The sequence below is a fragment of the Rhopalosiphum padi genome, chromosome 4, assembly GCF_020882245.1.
Source record: "Rhopalosiphum padi isolate XX-2018 chromosome 4, ASM2088224v1, whole genome shotgun sequence".
Taxonomy (NCBI): Eukaryota; Metazoa; Arthropoda; class Insecta; order Hemiptera; family Aphididae; genus Rhopalosiphum; species Rhopalosiphum padi.
Window position 1 is genome coordinate 33,792,049 of NC_083600.1, and position 17,675 is coordinate 33,809,723.

The 17,675-nt window shown below is 29.6% G+C and overlaps 3 protein-coding genes across 11 annotated transcripts in view; 2 read left to right on the plus strand and 1 right to left on the minus strand.

The window, feature by feature from the left end:
• Positions 1–7,083, plus strand: part of LOC132929077 (protein shifted-like) — a 22,612-nt gene extending 15,529 nt beyond the window's left edge. Inside the window, exons 4-8 of one of the 2 annotated variants that reach the window (XM_060994145.1) lie at positions 3,808–3,969; positions 5,122–5,322; positions 6,241–6,336; positions 6,393–6,602; positions 6,663–7,083. In XM_060994145.1, the coding sequence (XP_060850128.1) occupies positions 3,808–3,969; positions 5,122–5,322; positions 6,241–6,336; positions 6,393–6,602; positions 6,663–6,781 (788 nt within the window). In that variant the 3' untranslated portion in view covers positions 6,782–7,083. Of the gene's footprint in view, positions 1–3,807; positions 3,970–5,121; positions 5,323–6,240; positions 6,337–6,392 lie in introns of both variants that reach the window. The other variant, XM_060994144.1, reaches the window with a different exon arrangement.
• LOC132929078 (5-demethoxyubiquinone hydroxylase, mitochondrial) lies at positions 5,330–8,632 on the minus strand. 2 transcript variants are annotated; one of them, XM_060994147.1, is made up of 4 exons: positions 8,493–8,632; positions 6,008–6,179; positions 5,771–5,920; positions 5,330–5,712 (listed from the first exon to the last, which is right to left on the minus strand). In XM_060994147.1, the coding sequence occupies exons 2-4, from the start codon at positions 6,159–6,161 to the stop codon at positions 5,435–5,437; spliced, it is 582 nt and encodes a 193-aa protein (XP_060850130.1). In that variant the 5' UTR covers positions 6,162–6,179; positions 8,493–8,632; the 3' UTR covers positions 5,330–5,434. The 2 variants fall into 2 exon arrangements, with proteins under 2 accessions (XP_060850130.1, XP_060850129.1); XM_060994146.1 differs by lacking the exon at positions 8,493–8,632 and adding an exon at positions 7,457–7,788.
• On the plus strand, positions 8,591–17,131 carry LOC132929076 (DNA-binding protein Ewg-like). Of its 7 annotated transcripts, none has more exons than XM_060994136.1 (12): positions 8,591–8,732; positions 11,443–11,543; positions 11,614–11,804; positions 12,519–12,703; positions 12,765–12,881; positions 12,950–13,145; positions 13,634–13,746; positions 13,804–14,037; positions 14,100–14,228; positions 14,307–14,469; positions 15,847–15,926; positions 15,994–17,131. In XM_060994136.1, exons 3-12 carry the CDS (start codon positions 11,639–11,641, stop codon positions 16,222–16,224), a joined length of 1,614 nt encoding a protein of 537 aa, XP_060850119.1. In that variant the 5' UTR covers positions 8,591–8,732; positions 11,443–11,543; positions 11,614–11,638; the 3' UTR covers positions 16,225–17,131. The 7 variants fall into 7 exon arrangements, with proteins under 7 accessions (XP_060850119.1, XP_060850122.1, XP_060850124.1 ...); XM_060994139.1 differs by having other exon boundaries at positions 14,106–14,228; XM_060994141.1 differs by having other exon boundaries at positions 12,579–12,703.
• The last annotated feature ends 544 nt before the right edge of the window (positions 17,132–17,675 follow it).

Consider the following 17,675-nt stretch of genomic DNA (forward strand, 5'->3'; position numbering starts at 1 on the left):
AGTTATATAGAACATATTGTAGGTGTAGCCTGTAGATATGTAGGTACTACTCGAATAAGCTATAAGAATGTACTCGGGTGTCAGAACAAACCCTACTGAAAAATACGCCTACAGGTTATTATAAATTGGTACTTGCCACTAGTGAATGATTGTCAAATTTGTGAAAACTCAATTTGTGTTTAAAAACTGTGTGTAGTTATGTATTATAGGTAGTAGGTACTATTATATGTATCTATACATCACGATCATAAATATTATGTTCCTTTAGGGCTATAAGAGGATTGTACAGATTTCAAAGAAATGACCATAATCGGTAATTTATTGTAGTATGATTTATTGTACAATTGGACAACAGCTAGTAGTTACATACTACTTACACCCTATTATGTATAGCACCCTACCTAAACAATTTGTACCTACATATTCCGTTTTTGTAAGGATAATAATAAGGATTATGTTTTATAAAAGCTATGGGCGTTTTTAAAAATGACAAAACACAAAAGACTCGTTGAATAGAATATTACAATATACATTATTATGCACAAATCAAATATATTTTGTTATTATATAAATATGACACATAAAACGAAATACGTTCTCCCCCTGAGCGTTTTGTTGAGTTGTCAGTTGTGTCCATGTCCATAGTTCATACATTATCAAGCACACAAACTATTTTAAAATTGAATAATTGTTCTTGATTAATACGATTGTTGAATATTGATGATGACGATGATGATATCATTTGTAGCTCTTATAATTTATAGTCTTATAAGTTATAGATATAGTTATAGGTACATTGCCCTAGTGCCCTCATCCTTTTATCAGTTTTATCTACATTGCAGATCAACTTTAAGAATTTACTATAGTTACCTAGTTCATATTATTTATTGATATAATATATACCATAATATATAGATTAATAAAATAATATTGCAGGAGCAGGGAGATACGAACTATCATCAATATTATAATCAATACAATGAATTATTAAATTTTGAAAGATAATTTTTGATATTAAATTAGGCATAACATTATGTAATTATTTTATCATGGTGATTGTTATTGAATAATAGCTAATTGGAATGAACATCATCGAAGATTTAATTATAAGAGCATTGATTAATATACTAAAATAGTCAATAAATATCTACACACGAAATTTAGCGTTTATTATGTATAAAATATATTAATTATTATGACATTACCATGGTTTGGATACTTACTTGGTAATTAATACCTAAGTACAAAAAAAGTGAATAAATGCATAGATTAAATATATATAAAAATAATAATATTTATATAAATATATTTAATCTATGATAAATGTCACATCACTCACATCTTAATAAACATTTTGAAAAAAGTACATTTAAAAAAAAAAGTTATTCCTATAGATTCATTTTTAGATCCTGAGCGGAGTAATGAATGCATTGATTTTACAATGATATGTGCGGTTTTTTTTCAGCCTGTCATTACCTCTTGGGACAATAAAAATGCTTTTATTTTCAATATTGGGGGTGATTTCTTAGACCTAGTAATTTGAGAATTTAAAAATCAATAATTCCAGTTATTTTTTTATTAAAGGGGGAGGGTAGGTAATTAAGGAAAAATGAGAGTTTTCACGCAAATCCAACTTTTGACAAAATCGATTTTGTTTTTATGTGTAACTTGAAAACAAGTCATAAAAACTTGAAATTTTCAATTATTTTATCATTTTCTATTTACAATAAAAATTTTAAAAATATTTCGACAATTTTTGAGATATTTATTAACACGAAAAAATTACAATTGTTTGTTAGTTTTTTTTTATACATTTCGATAAAAAATGATTTACTTTATCAAAATTCTTGAAAATTAAATACAAAATTCATCATAGGTAATTCATGCTGAAACCATAAAATATAAAAATATCTTAAGGGTAATTAGGCACGTATACAAAAATAATTTTCACGGGGGGGTTTTCAAAATATAGCAATACAAATTGTGCCGTAACATAATAAAACTATTTTTTCCTCATTACTCGAACTTATTTGGGGGGTTTATTTTTGAATTTAAAAATATTATTTGTTGAAACTTAAAAGGTTTACGCATATTATAATAATATAATAAATAATAATATTATATTATTGTGATTTTTACTATAATATTTTACAATTATTTTAAAATATTATCTATTTTATACTTTATAAACCTATTCTTACTATTTTACGCTGTTTACAGAAAGATATGTTATTACATATTACTTAATATTAAAAGTAAATTAAATGACTTTAATAGTTAGATCAAAAGACATAATATAACAAAATATACATAGGCAAAAATCGGGGGGAGGCTTGAGGGGACTAAGCCCCCCAGAAGTTTAAAGTACAGGTCTTAGCATTATATTGGTGTAATGAGCATATATTACTTAGCCCCATAGTAATTTCAACAAATTTCCGCTTATGGAAATATATTTACATACTTATAGTGCTATAGTATAGGCTGACAGACCGTGTCTCCTCAGAATGGTTAGTCAAATTCAATGATATATCATTGATTTCAAATTTAACATACCCATAATACTATAATAGTGACCTACTCAACATTTAGCGTACAGCAGAGCGGTACCTATCACTTGCCTACCTTTTTTATAATTTGTTTACTACAAATTACTTAAAATTAGTGAGTATTGATATCAAAAATAAAAGTTGTTCGATATCACAATACATATTCATAATTTGATTAAACCACTGTAAATATTGTCCCGGTAAGTTTGTTCTGCGCTAATATGTTTTTCTATAATCATCTCGTTATTACTCAATAACCATTGTTGGTACTGACACATAGAAAAAAGATTATTATCTTTATTATTGACATTTTTGGCTCAATTTAAAAATACTTTGTACTATACATTTACATTTATTTAAAAAAGAAAATTTAATATAGTCTTTTCAAAATGTCATTAAAATTGCCTAAATCATACCCCTTAATAGGTGTGAAGCGTTCCTATAACATGTTCTACAAAATATACATACCTATCGTAATACATATGATACATTATTTTACTACTATACTCTATACCAGTGGTTCTCAATCTTTTTAGTACCGCGGCCCAAATTTACCCCGAAAAATCTTTCGCGACCCACATGGTTTCACTTTTCAAAAAGTAGTTATAAAAAACAAAATTTGTATTATATAAATATGTATAAATTTGTAATATATATTTAGTATTTTATAGGTTTATAATCAATTTATTTTTATAAATGTATTTTTAATAATGAGGTGTATGCGAAATGTGTGCTTGTTTTCTGTTATGGTTAATAACAGCATTGATATCATAATTCAAAAAATTGTTCGCGACCCACGAAAAATTGACTGACGACCCACACTTTAAGAAACGCTGCTCTATACAGAAATGTTGTACCTGAGTTCCATCTCAATATTGTCAATGGGAACTCAATAATCTTCTTTTATAAATGTACTAGATACATACTAATTATGTCTATCCATACAACATAATTTAAAATAGTATATGCTAATGTGCTATCGCTATAAATTTTTTTAAAAAATTATTTTGAATACAAATCATTTATTAAAATGTATAAAATTATTTAAAAATGTTCAGCTTGAGTTTTATGATTTTGTTTTCTTTCGGAGAGGCCAGGGAAGTCAAGTGTTATTGTGTCTCGTTTGGTCCCATTTAATTCAATATTATTTATCCCTTTTAACAATTTAGCAGTATATTTATTAATCATTAAGATAAAAAGTACATTAATATACTCAAAACATTTTTTTATTCTATTTTAAATATAAATTTATTGTTTTCAGTGTTTAGTATATTGTTGCCTTGTTCCGGAAACAGATCAGGCATTGCTAGTTTCAACATACGGTTATTAATACGAAACAGAAAAGGCCGTGCTCTACCTGATACACCATTAAAAGTGAAACTCAGAAAAGAGTGTATGGTTAGAGGTACAAGTAAAAGTACAAGTAAGAAAACATGCTATGCCCTCATTCAAATGTAATTACTCAATAATACTATTTTCATTCTTATTTAGCTTTATAAATTTATAATATGTATCACTTTTTAGCTGCAAAAGTATTTAAAATTAAAAACACATGTAGGTAACTGCACTGTTATTTGCTGAATAATACCCTAGTTTAATCAGCATAATCACCTTCGCCTACTCGTATACAATAATTACATCTGTAGAAACTTGAAGGAGAGAAGAAATATTTATGATAGAATATTGTTCTTTAGATAAAATGTCCAATTATCTAATTTTATCTTTTTCAAAGAAATTTCTATAGTGAAAATTTAAAAATAATTATAAGGAATGAAAAATTACATCAATTAACATTGTACGTGATAATTTACATTTAGTACATTAAAAATAACATATACCTAACTAGGGTTTGGAACTTGTTATACTTAAAATTATCAAATTATGCAGCTAACTTTTTATTTTGTTTTTAAAAACACATATTATAACTATAAGAATACAAATTTAGAAACTATATAGGTACATAATAAAAATCGTGATTAAAACAAATTGATTACAATTTATAAAAGCATTGGTTAAGTATATGTCCTGGGTTAATAAGAAATAACATTAACGCTTGATATAATATGATCAGTTAACTATAATTAATGAACAAACACGTTCTGCTTTTCATTTTGTCGTACAATTTAGGTTTTATCACAACAATAGAATAGAATAGAATTGTTGATAAAAAGGTTGATTCTTAAGTGACACAGAAACTATCGTAAACAAATATACCAATCAGATACGACAGACTATGACCTTATTTTATTTAAAAAAATGTTTTTGAATTTTTCCCGACAATTTTACATACTGTACAAATTTAAACTTAGTATTTAGTTTTGCTATTTTATAAAACCAATTTATAACTCACTTAGAAATAATCTACAACCACTACAAAACATTCAAATGCAAGAAGTCCCAAACCCTACATAATATAACCTTCAGTGATTTTTCTTTTATAGTTTTGAATTTTGAATTTATACAATTACTTAATGAAATAATTTATTAGTTATTTCATAACAGCCAATATTTATTTTTTAGAATGTTATTACCCAATTTATTAATCATAAAATAATGTTAATAATTATTTTTAAAGGTTTAGATTTAGTATGTGATAAAAAATGTGAGAATAATGGTTGGTGCAATGCAGATAAAATATGTCAGTGCCCTGAAGGGTACATGGGACAGTACTGCAAAACAGCATTATGCTATCCACAGTGTATGAATAATGGTACATGTGTGGCACCAGGTGTCTGTCGATGTCCACTAGGTTTTCAAGGACCACATTGTGAAGGAGGTAATAGTTTTAACCAATTAATATAAATATTTATTCTTTAAACACATTTATATATATATATATTTTAAACACTTAATCATAATTATAATATGATTTCATATAGACAAAAACTTCACACTCTTTTTGCTATTTCAATAGCTACTTTGCAACCAGTTTTAATGACTTTTGTTAATGAATCATAACATGGAGCTTGCTCAGCTCCGTGATCAATACCACAGTCATGATGTTCTTGTTCTTCATCCCTAAACTTTTTAATAGTTTCAAGAAGCTCTTTATCGGCTTCGGGATCATCCATCAGATCTCTTAGTTGATCATTATAATGCTCTACAATAACGGTTTCTACAGCAACAGTACAAGCCATAGCAGCTTTAGGACCCATAAGTGCTGTACCTATAAATACCATTTTTATATTAATTTAATTTAATTATTTTTTTCTAATAATATTTACCAGCTCCAAGTACATAGCCAGCACAATGCCATAAAGGAAATAGCAATGATGGTCGCGCTCTATTTTTGATTATAAGCTGTTCAAACTTGTTTCTATGTAATTTTTCTTGTTCCCACATTTCTTTAATCTTTGGACCTACACTACTATTTCCTAGTAATAAAAATAAGAACAAATAATAAATTTAATTAAGTATAATTGATAACATACATACAATGAATAATTTATTTTTTAACATACCTAATACTGCCATCTGTCCTGCATATATACGATCAGCTCCCAGTTCTCCAGCATGATTAACTCTTATGAGACTATCTAATTTTTTGTTAGCACCATGTAATCCTCTTTGGAAAATAATTCTAGAAAATGTCATTTTTGGTACAACCATTTTCATTTTGCTCTTATTAAAAGCCTATAATCAAAAATAATATGAAAAACAAAACTTATTAATCATATTTAAATACAATTTACAGGTATTTGTGCAGAAAAGTGTTTAAATGGTGGAAAATGTATACAAAAAGATACATGTCAATGTCCTAAGGGATTCTATGGCTTACGATGTGAATATTGTAAGTATTTCTTGTTTGAAAAATGATTAATTCTAATAGATAATCAACATTTTTAGCTAAGTGTATTATACCATGTTTAAATGGTGGAAAATGTAAAGGAGTGAACAAATGTAGATGTATATTTGGTTTTCAAGGAGACCATTGTGAAATTGGTCAACCAATAAAGCAATATTATAATTGTAAGCGACCTTGTCGTCATGGATATTGTACAGCAAATAGAACCTGTCGATGTCAACAAGGATGGTTTGGAAAATTTTGCCAGAGAAGTAAATTTTATAGTTATTTATTTAAATTAACTTTGTTAATTTTTTTATTTTTTTATTTAGAAATACTAAAGCCAAAACATGATAATCATAGGCCTGAATATCCGCATTCTTGTGAAGACGATGACGATGATATGGATGATTATGATGAAGTGCCCAAAAGTCATCATAGATGGCATTGACTGTTCTCAATTAGTATGAAATTTTAAGTGTTAAAAAATGTATAAATAAATGATCTGTGATTTGTAAAGTATAATTAAAATATAAATTTATTGAGATTTATGTGCTTAGGTTAATGACAACTAACCAATAAAATAAGTTACTAAAATTGTTCTATACCATAATCAAATATAAACACCTATAACAAAAAAAAAAATACACTACTTATCTATGGACAATAATTATATTGTAATGAAATTATTTAATTACACTTTTCTAGTGTCTGATGTATATATTAATAAATTATCGATCTATCAAATTGAAACAGTTTAAATATTTATCTCCCTAAGTGTAATTAATAAATACTATTCAGTATTGAACTAGTTGATTATACGTTTCTATTGTTTCTAATAATGACCACCATCGTTATCATTTAGATTTTGATGTGGCATACACCCAAAACTAATAATCAACGTTTCAATCGGACAGCATGTCTGAATTGTTTTTAGTCATTACATGAAATGTGAATAAATAAATAGAACGCAGAAATACTCGAGTCTATCGAACAAATGGTAAATCGAGAGACGACGGCGGGTTACCCGACACTCGAGAAGAACCCGAACCCCAAAGGTAACAGTACTCTACATTTGATTTCGAAATTTGGCGGGTGAAAGAAAACCGAGAATGAGGTGCTTTACCGGTAGATGGCGGGGCGCGCGCACCAATGGCGTACGGCTAGCGACAAAATGTCTTCTGGCTACCGCGGCTCAGCACTTGACGCGCGCAAAACTAGTAACCACCGATACGTACGGGTCCGCACGGCCAATTGACGAGGACGCGCGCGCGTGTTTTCGCCTTGCACACGCACACACACACACACCGTCGTTTGGACGTCGAAACGACAATTAGACGGGAAAAACGATTCGGTTTTCGAGGATCAGGCGAACGGTTTTTCGCGGACGACACGGCCGTACTGGTGCGGGAACGGTCTCGAGTGGCGCGACGTGTCGCCGGGGCGGCGAAGTATCCGAAAGTGACGTGAACGGGTCGGTGCGCAGACGCGTATTTAATTGCGAAGACGACGACAACGCCGACGTCTACTACTATAAAAACTGTTATCGTGATAAACACAATAATAATATTATTATTATTACTATTATTATTATACCACTATTATTATAATTATTATTATATACCTTTGAGCGCGGTATACAAATCACGATACCATTGAAATAATATTATAAATCATACAATACGAGCGTATCGTATACACAATATTATTAATATTATAAATACATATACATATATTATACGGTCTCGAGGGATACTGTGTGGGAGCGCAGAGATAATCGCCAATCGGCCGTATCGTAGAGCAGCTATAGTCGAATCGCACGGCACGGCCCCGGGACGGCGACGACGACTGCTGCTGCTACGAGTTACGACGGTAGACGACGACGGCAGAACAACCAAAATGGCGACTACGACGACGACGACATCGATCGGCCGGACGGACGGGGCCGATCGATAACAACGCGCCGCCCGCGTCCCCGTGACGTGCGTGTGTTCCACGGTATAATACACACGTACACCATTACACGATATTAACCATAATATTATAGACGAAATAATTAAACGCATACAATGTCATATCACATTATATAGGTATACGCGGCGGGTTTTTTTTCTATAGTCGTTGCATCACAGTATTCCTTCTTTTCTGTTCGCGTTACGTACCCCGTGACCGTTGTTTTCCGTCCGTGTGCGTCCTCGAACGGGGCCGTTTCAAAGGCGCCGCGCCGCTGAAAAAGACGCGGTCGGCAGCGAGCCGGAGACGTCGACGACGGTTTTTCGCGCGCGCCGCGTACGGGCGATGGACTCAGCCGACACGGGCACTGCCGACGCTGCCGCCGCCGCCGCCGCCGTCGTGGTCGACGCCGACGCCGCAGCCGTAGCCGCCGTTCTCCCGTCACGCAGGTGCGTACGCAGCCGTACTCTGGTAATATTATCATTATCGTCACCATCGGTGTGTCGCGTCGATTTTAATGGCACAACAACGACGCCCCACACCGTGTCACTTGGGCCGAATATTTTTTTTCCCGTCTGCCCGCGGGAACGTCTCGTCTCGCGCGGACGACCACTCGGCACGACTGTCTAGCCGGAGGGTCCCCCCCGAGCTCGGACCGGTCGCCGCAGTTCTGTTTTCCGTTACCTTCTCTCGCGGTATCGTCTAATCGACGCGGCACACGCACGAACAACACATGACACATACTGCGGCGGCGGCGGCGGTGGCGGTGCTCCTCTAGGAAATCCGTTGACGCCGACGCCGCCACGACGTTGTTGTTGCTGCGCCTTAGGAGTTGCGCCCGGCATAATATTATTATTATTATAATGTACATGTGTGTGCCGTCGTGCACCGCGACAGTAATACACGTCGTAGTAGTAGTAGTAATAGTAGTAGTAGTAGCAGTAGTACTAGTATAGTAGTAAACTAGTAATGACTATATATAGTAGTTGTACGGTTGTAGGCGGTCATACTTGTCGTACTAGTAATAGGAGCTATGGTACGTGGTGGTGGCATTAACCCGACAGTCATTGCAGTTGTAATTTAGGGGGAGCAGGTCCGCGGTTAGTACGGTTTTTCTGCTGAGAAAGCTGTACGCACCTCTCCGGTTTTTCGCACCGTCGAGCCCCCCCTCCCCCAATAATGTAATACTTTGTTTTTGGATTTGAAATTTTTAGCCGTTTCTCAGATTTTCGTGCAAGCGTGTGTTGTACCCCCTCGACGACGATGTCGTCGCTAGACATACCCCCCGGTCATGAGAAGTGATTATTCGTTAAAAAATTTGTTTTCAAAATTCCCCGAGATACGTCGACGGTGTTTTCGGATTTGGTCTTTTCTCTCGTCGCCCCCGCTAATATCGTGTTTGTAATACAATTTTTACTATTTCATTCGGTTTAATCCTATCGAATTTCGAAACCGACACCTTATCTAATATTAACGTTATTATGACATAATTTTCGCTGTAGTCCGGTTTCCTTTGTCCCGCCACTTATCATTCATGCGTAGCGTTTGTTTACTCCGTTATCTCGGAAGTACTCGTACACAACAACATTGTTCGTTGTGAGTCGTGTTGACGACTGAGTTAGCTCCTATGAATTGGCATAAAACATATTTCATGATTAACATGCTGCGAGTTTCAAAATTATCTATATTATAATTATTATCTCAATGTCGAGATGCTCTAACATTTTACAGAAAAAAATTCCCAAGCATACGAATGAGTACTATTTTTATTATCGGTTGTTCCTATCATTCCTATCTACAATTTTAGTATGGTTACCAATCGCCTGTGCCCAGTACCTATCGCTGGATATCCACCGTTTGCGAGTGGTAATTAGATATGCCATATGCATTCCAAAATATTCAAAACTGTTTTATTTTAAGTTGTAATAATGGATTAAAATTATTTTATCTTTATTCGTGTTCGTAACAAAATGTATAATCAATTTTGGAAATTGACTATATTCATAGGTATGGAGAAATTATCAAATTGTTGTTTCATGGGAAACCTTTACAGTTCATTTACATGTATATTATGTGGTTTAAACCGACATTAAATAAAATTCATAATTAAGGAGATTTTTTTAGTTGTATTAATTATCATTAAATTATATCTTAACATAGTTATTTAATGATAACCTATTAATTTCCAAATTATTTGCTCTTATCAGCAATTCAGTAATTCAGATTATCATAACTTTGTTTACGTTTGATGATAATAATTTACTCATATAGCAATAGCCTACTTCAAATATTTTACTAAGTCTATTTTTTAAGCTATTAAAATAGTTTATATATAAAAATCGTGAAGAATTCAGACTTACTCAAATATTTTGTTTTGTTTTACAATAAATTTATTATTTATTAAATTTGTTATCACATTAGGAAATACTGTTGATAGCCTGATGCAGGAATATCCTTAACTAGGTTGTAGATAAGAATAGTTGGGATTAAATTAAATCTTTTAAACAATAGATGTTATCTGATTTTTAGTTGTTTAAGTTGTTATTAGTTATTTTAACTAAATGTATTATTTATGTAATTTTGATTTTATTAGAAAAAAAATTTTTTGTTTTCATCTTACGATTCATTTTGTATTAGTTGTTTGTATAAATATTGTTAATATGTTACAAGTGAAATATTAATCCTATTGTACTATAATTACTAATTGTTTTTTTCAACCTTTAATTATAATAATAATATACAATTTTTTAATTTACTATCATGATTATTATGGCAATTTTTGTTATTTTATATGAGTGGGTAAGAAAAGTTTATTATATTACTTTTAAACATAATTTTAATGTCAAAACATTGTTTAATTACAATTTTAAACAACAATTTCTAAGAGTTTTGAAACTTAAATTATATAGGTAATAATTGTTTTCAACTAAACAACCGTAGGTTATCCTGTTTTGAAGTGTTCATCAATTTTATAAATAGAAATTAGATAATCTATAAATGTATAAAAATATGTTAATTTGTATAAATATTGAAATAGGTACTTACTTATATATTTGTGACTCATCTGTCAAATATATTTGTTATTTGATTATAGCTCATAATTGTGATAAATGCATTAATTAAAAACATATTAAGTTTATTAATATTTTTGTTTTATAGACTATTCAATTTGGATTTCAACCAGACATTTCATTTCATCGGAAATTAAAATTGTCCAAGTCTTAGGATTTTAATTGAATATTTGACTGAATTTTTAACTTGTAAGATCTTGAAATATCTAATATTCTATTTGAATTATTAATAAATGATTTATTAAAATATTATGTATAGGTCATTTTTAAGATAAACTATTATTATGATGGATCGTAGTGGAAATGATATGAACATGACTGGAGACAGCGATCTAGACGATGATGGGTGTTTATCATCTGATGACTGCGACGGAGACTCTAACCAGAGTAAAAGTGATTTGATGTCTGCAGCAATGGGAGATGATGTAACTGCACAACTTGCCGCAGCAGGTTAGCTTAATGTTTTGTTAATATTTGTGTTTACTGTTTTAACAATTTGCACTTTTCATTATTAGGGCTGGGAATATTATTCTCAAAAAAAGCCTTATTTTCTATAAAATTTAAAATAATGCACCTATAAAATGTATTTACAGTTTTTAATTTAAACAAGTTTTGAACCCAAAAATATTTTTATTAAATTTAAAAAAAAATTCAGGGTTGCACAATTTAAATTTAAATTCTTCTACATATATTTTTAATCTGAAAAAAGAATTCTCAATTTACCTTTTATTCTCTAATAACCTTTATAAATTGAAAATTCTCAAAAAACTTCTTATTCTGATTCAAAAATATATGAAGTGTATAATATAAATCAAGCATTATATAACTAGCTTTGAAAAAATCCAAAGTATATCGATTTCCCAGCTCTAATTATTATTACTGTTATTATTATTTATTATTCACTGCTTCTTTTTAACACTAGATAATCTTAACATACAATACTCAATAATATAACTATACAAATAATTAGAACAATAGACATTGACTTTATGTTGTTATTTTTTATTTTCATAGTTTTGTTAACATATTATTTTAATTTTAAATATAGAACAATTAAAAAATGGTTCAATTTTGTAATTATTATGCATGTTTTGTCTTTATTTTGTTTTGCACTATTTTTTTTTTTTTTTGTTTTGCGTGTGTGTGTTTGTGTTTGGCTGGTAGAAAAACGCAATAGCGGATCGTCGAACACTAGGGGTCTTTGTTATGGTTTGTGTCGATCAGGACCCGTTGGAATGGCTGCTGCTGCTGCAATTGTGTCATCGAAAAAGCGCAAAAGACCACATTCATTTGAGACCAATCCATCCATTCGAAAACGACAGCACAATCGGTTACTACGTAAACTCAAAGTGAGTTTTTAATATTAAAATATACAAATTGAATGTATACATTTTAAATTTCGCTTTCAAGGTTACCATTGATGAGTTTGCTACCAGAGTTGGTCAACAAGCAATTGTATTAGTAGCTACACCTGGAAAGGAAACCACAGGTTTTAAATGCTTTGGTGCAAAACCTTTAGAAGATGTCGTAAGTACATTTAGATTTATATTGAAAAACATATTTAAATTAATATTGTAAATCATTTATATCTGAAGGTAAAAAATTTACGTGCCACTATTATGGACCAACTGGATACTGCATTAGCACAACATGCACCACCACCTATTCCAGATGACCCTACTCTTTATGAACTACCACCACTCATTCTTGATGGAATTCCAACTCCGGTTGAAAAAATGACCCAGGCTCAATTAAGAGCTTTTATACCTTTAATGTTGAAGTATTCCACTGGTAAGATTATTTGGATATTAAAAATAAAATCTATTCTAAGATTCACATTAAAATGAAAATTGGATGTTATAGATGTTAGAAGGATCAAAACTTTTTATTGCCATAGGTTTCATATGAATATACAAATACATACTGATACGAGTATATTATTTCTTGATTTTAATTTATGTACATAAACACAAGGCTACAGAAGTTCATATTTTACATTATCTAAATTTACAGTTATGATTTGAATAATTTGATTCAGTCGACCTACCTAACTATTATCAGAGCCAAATTTAAATTATTAGAGTCATAAGAAAATTCACATTTATTTATAAACAAATAAAAAATAAAAATAATTAATTCAATTTGAATACCAGTACAATACTTTTTTTTTTTTTTAATATTGCATCAAAAAATTGATTTGATTTGTTCAATTGAAATTTGAGTTTCATTATTGTTGTTTTATACTTAATTATAATAATTGATTTTATTTTATTTATCAGGTAGAGGGAAACCTGGTTGGGGCAGAGAAAGTACTAGACCACCTTGGTGGCCCAATGAACTACCTTGGGCAAATGTTAGAATGGATGCTCGATGTGAAGATGAGAAACAAAAAGTAGGTAATTATTAATAGAATTGTTGAATCATTTTTTAATATTCATTGTATTATTAGATTTCTTGGACACGAGCATTACGACAGATAGTTATAAACTGTTATAAATACCATGGTCGAGAAGACTTATTGCCTACATTTTGCGAAGAAGACGAAGCAAAAACAATTGTTAATAATGTTGCAAGTCAATCAATTGTTACTTCTGTGCTCAAATTCAATCCAAAAGCAACTAGTATTGAAGCACGAAATTCACCAGATGCACAGGAACAACAACAACAACAGCAACTCACCCAGGTTAAATTTGAAATTTATTCAAAAATATTTAAAAAAATATTTACAACGAACATTTTTGATAGGTACAGTATTCTCCGGCGTTCCTTCATTCAATTAGTAATGTTGATGGGTCAATGTCCATATTTCATGTTGATCCAAATAATCCAATAATTACATTACCTGATGGAACTCAGGCTCATGTTCAAGGAGTTGTAAGTATTGTTTTGACAAATTAAAAATTAGTTATAAAATGTTGATCATTTACATATTTGTATATATTTTTTATATAGATAAATGCTTCACAAGGACCAAATGGCCATACAGTTCATTCTGTTCATACCCTTGGCGAAGGCCAAAATCAAGATGGTGTAACTGTAGATATATTAAATAATGTACCTGAGGCCACATTAAATCAAGACGGTCAAATAATTATTACTGGTGAAGATGGACAAGGTAAATATGCTTATATGTTTATAAAAAAAAAAGTTATTAAAATAATTTTGATCTTAACAAAATTTGTATTAAGTTGAATAAAATTATAATTGAACAGTATAAAAATAATTGTTTTAATAGCTATACATATTTTATAAAATATAAATCTTATTATGAAATATACTTATAGAATATTAGATTACAATTAAACTAATAAAGTTAAATACGTTTAAAAAAAAGAACTTTAAATTACCCCTTTCCTATTGAGTTAGATTCTTTCAAATAAATTATTGTCCAGTAATCCAAATTAGATATTTAATTCTAGTGTTAGTTAAGTTAATACTTTTAATATTGATTTATTGTGTTTTTTTTAAATGTTATCTATATTTTGGATATTTGTTACCTTTGTTACTTATCATATCATGCACCTAAGTTATTTGGATAATATAATATATATTATATATTTTCATTTAGTTTTCCATGCTGATTTATTATTAATTAAGGTGTCTGAGCCAACACATTATTATTAGTATATAAACCTACATTTCAGAAAAAAACTAATTCCTAATTAAATGGTCAGATTCTAATGATTTTTATTTTCAAAAGTTATAACAAACATCTGTTTATATCATACATTTATTAGTGTTTTAAAATATATTTTGCTAGTATTATTATTTAAACAGAGTTTAAACTTAATTAAAAAAATGAAATCTAATGTGACTTAAACAAAGTTTTTCTCACTCAAATTAAAAAAGTCATCATCATCTGACTTCTACGAAATTTGGGTGATTGAACTTATTGTATAGCAGCCATGCTATGTATCTAATAAGGATAACATAGAATTTAGTCCAATTTATTATTCTAATATGTTTGAATTGAGTCCATTGAATCTAGCACAGTATACTTAATACTTAACGATAAAAGTATATTTATAAATGACTCGATGGTTCATATTCAAGAATATCATTGTCCCCCAATAATTTGTGAATATATAATTTATTACAAGTGCAATATCATAGAGTGTATATTAAGTAAAAGAAAAAAACAATTTTTATAATTAATGGGTTTAAGTTTTGATTTTAAAAAAAAGTTTACTTAATAAAGTAATAAAAGTGCTTAATAAACGAAAAATTAGTAACTGTATTAAAAAGAAAACTCAATTCAATTAACCAACAAATATTTTTTGAATTTAATTCCGTCAACCCAAAAGTATTTCTGGGACTCAATTCACGTATTCTATTACTGTCTAGAAATTGCCTTAATGAATAGCTGCCTTGAACGATATTATTATATTAAATCATAACAATAATAAATAATAATTAACATTCTATATTACTCAAACTATTATTTTTATTTATTAATGATTATTTAATAATATGTACAGTGTTGTATTTTCAGTATCAAGCATGATAACAGTCCCTGTAAGTACTTCATTATACCAAAGTGTTTGTCAACAAATAAGTGAAGGAAGCATACAGGTACAGTTTTCTAGTATACAAATAAAATAAATAAAATATTACCTTTGACAATTGTTATTTTATTTAGGTTGTCACACCAGTTATGCATCATATGCCCAAGTCAGAGCCCGGTGGTGGGATGGATTCCTCAAATTGTGAAGTAGAAACCATTAATGTACCACATCAATTGGTTGCCATCACCGGGCAAAATGGCGAACAAGTGTTGCAGTTGATCTCATTAAAGGATAACAAGCTGATCAATGCTACAGTTGGCGAAATTAAAGAAGAAGGCGCAAACATGTCTAATTCGGACCAATGAGAACAACTTCAACATTACCTGTGCTTTGATGACCTTGGCAAATAAATTTTAATTAATATAGGGTAATGATTGTCGGTATTTTTAATTCTTAAATGTATAATATATGTGCGTGTGATCTAATGATGGTATATACTTATGTATATTCCTTGTTATTCTGCCCACAAACCTGTGTACAAATATACTATATATTTTTATCACTTCCATTTGGTCCAGATAATTTACTCATTAAAAATATTGAGTAAATTATCTTTCTATACATTTTTAAATGTTGTTATAATAATGTAATTTTGTTCTTGGTTTAAAATTTCTTAGAAGTTTTTATTATACATAACTCTAGTGTTTGGGATTTTCTATTTGTAGAAAAATAAAAGTTAGTAAAAAATACAGTGAAATACTATTTTAAGCCTAATTTAATTAACCTGTTAAGCAGTTTAAGCCTGACTTAATTGACCATTTTGGAAATTTGAGCATTTAAAGTTTTAAAAAAAATTAAAGTCATACATTTTTGTGTGGCCATGACTCTAAACCTAGTCAATATGTTAGTCTTGTACACAATATTACAGAAGTTTAAGTTTTTGTTTATTTGTTTAAGAAAAATATTCTCGTCCTAGATTTTTAGATGTTTTTATTTTTATGTGGGTTGTATTTTCTTGTAAACTGTTTTTTTTTTTTTTATGTTATTTGTCACCTTCACAGACATTGATGTTAAAAAAGTGCAATTCTGTAAAAAAAAAAATACCAATTTTAAATTTAATTTTTTTGTTTCCACATTGTTGATATTGTTTATTTCAGTGTACTTGCCTGATATATATTTATGTATATGTCATGTATGTTCATGTATTTGTCTATTATATTATATAATTGTAAATATATAATATGTATATATAATATATGACTTATAAGTTAAGCTTGTTTACACTTTTTTCTTTTTTAATTGTGTACATTTTGTAATTAATTTGATGTGAAATCTTCATAAGCAAATTTTCTGATTACTTATTTATTTTAGGTTATTAGATAATGTTATACAATACTATGTACCTATTGAAATAGATAATTGTTGTGTGCTGTTATCAAACATGAAACAGTACATTTATTATTATCTGAAAAAAATTGTTTTACTTTTTTTAATCTCTTTTAATGATATGCCTAATCATCATTCTTCTCATATCCTTAATGATAAAATTGTTCAAGATATTTAAAAATACATTGTTTATTCTTGTTAATTTTAACTACTATTGAAATATTTAGTTCTAAAAAGTTTTGATTAATAAGATAAAAGGTTATTACCTAATAATTGTGTAGATCTCCAACCTATTGCCTAAAGTCTATCACTTTTCAAACTGGTCTTCCAAACTAAATTATATTTAAAAAAATGTATTAGTTTTGAATAAATTAATGAAAACTAAATAGGAACTACTCAATTAAAAGATTTTTATTAATTTACAGTTATT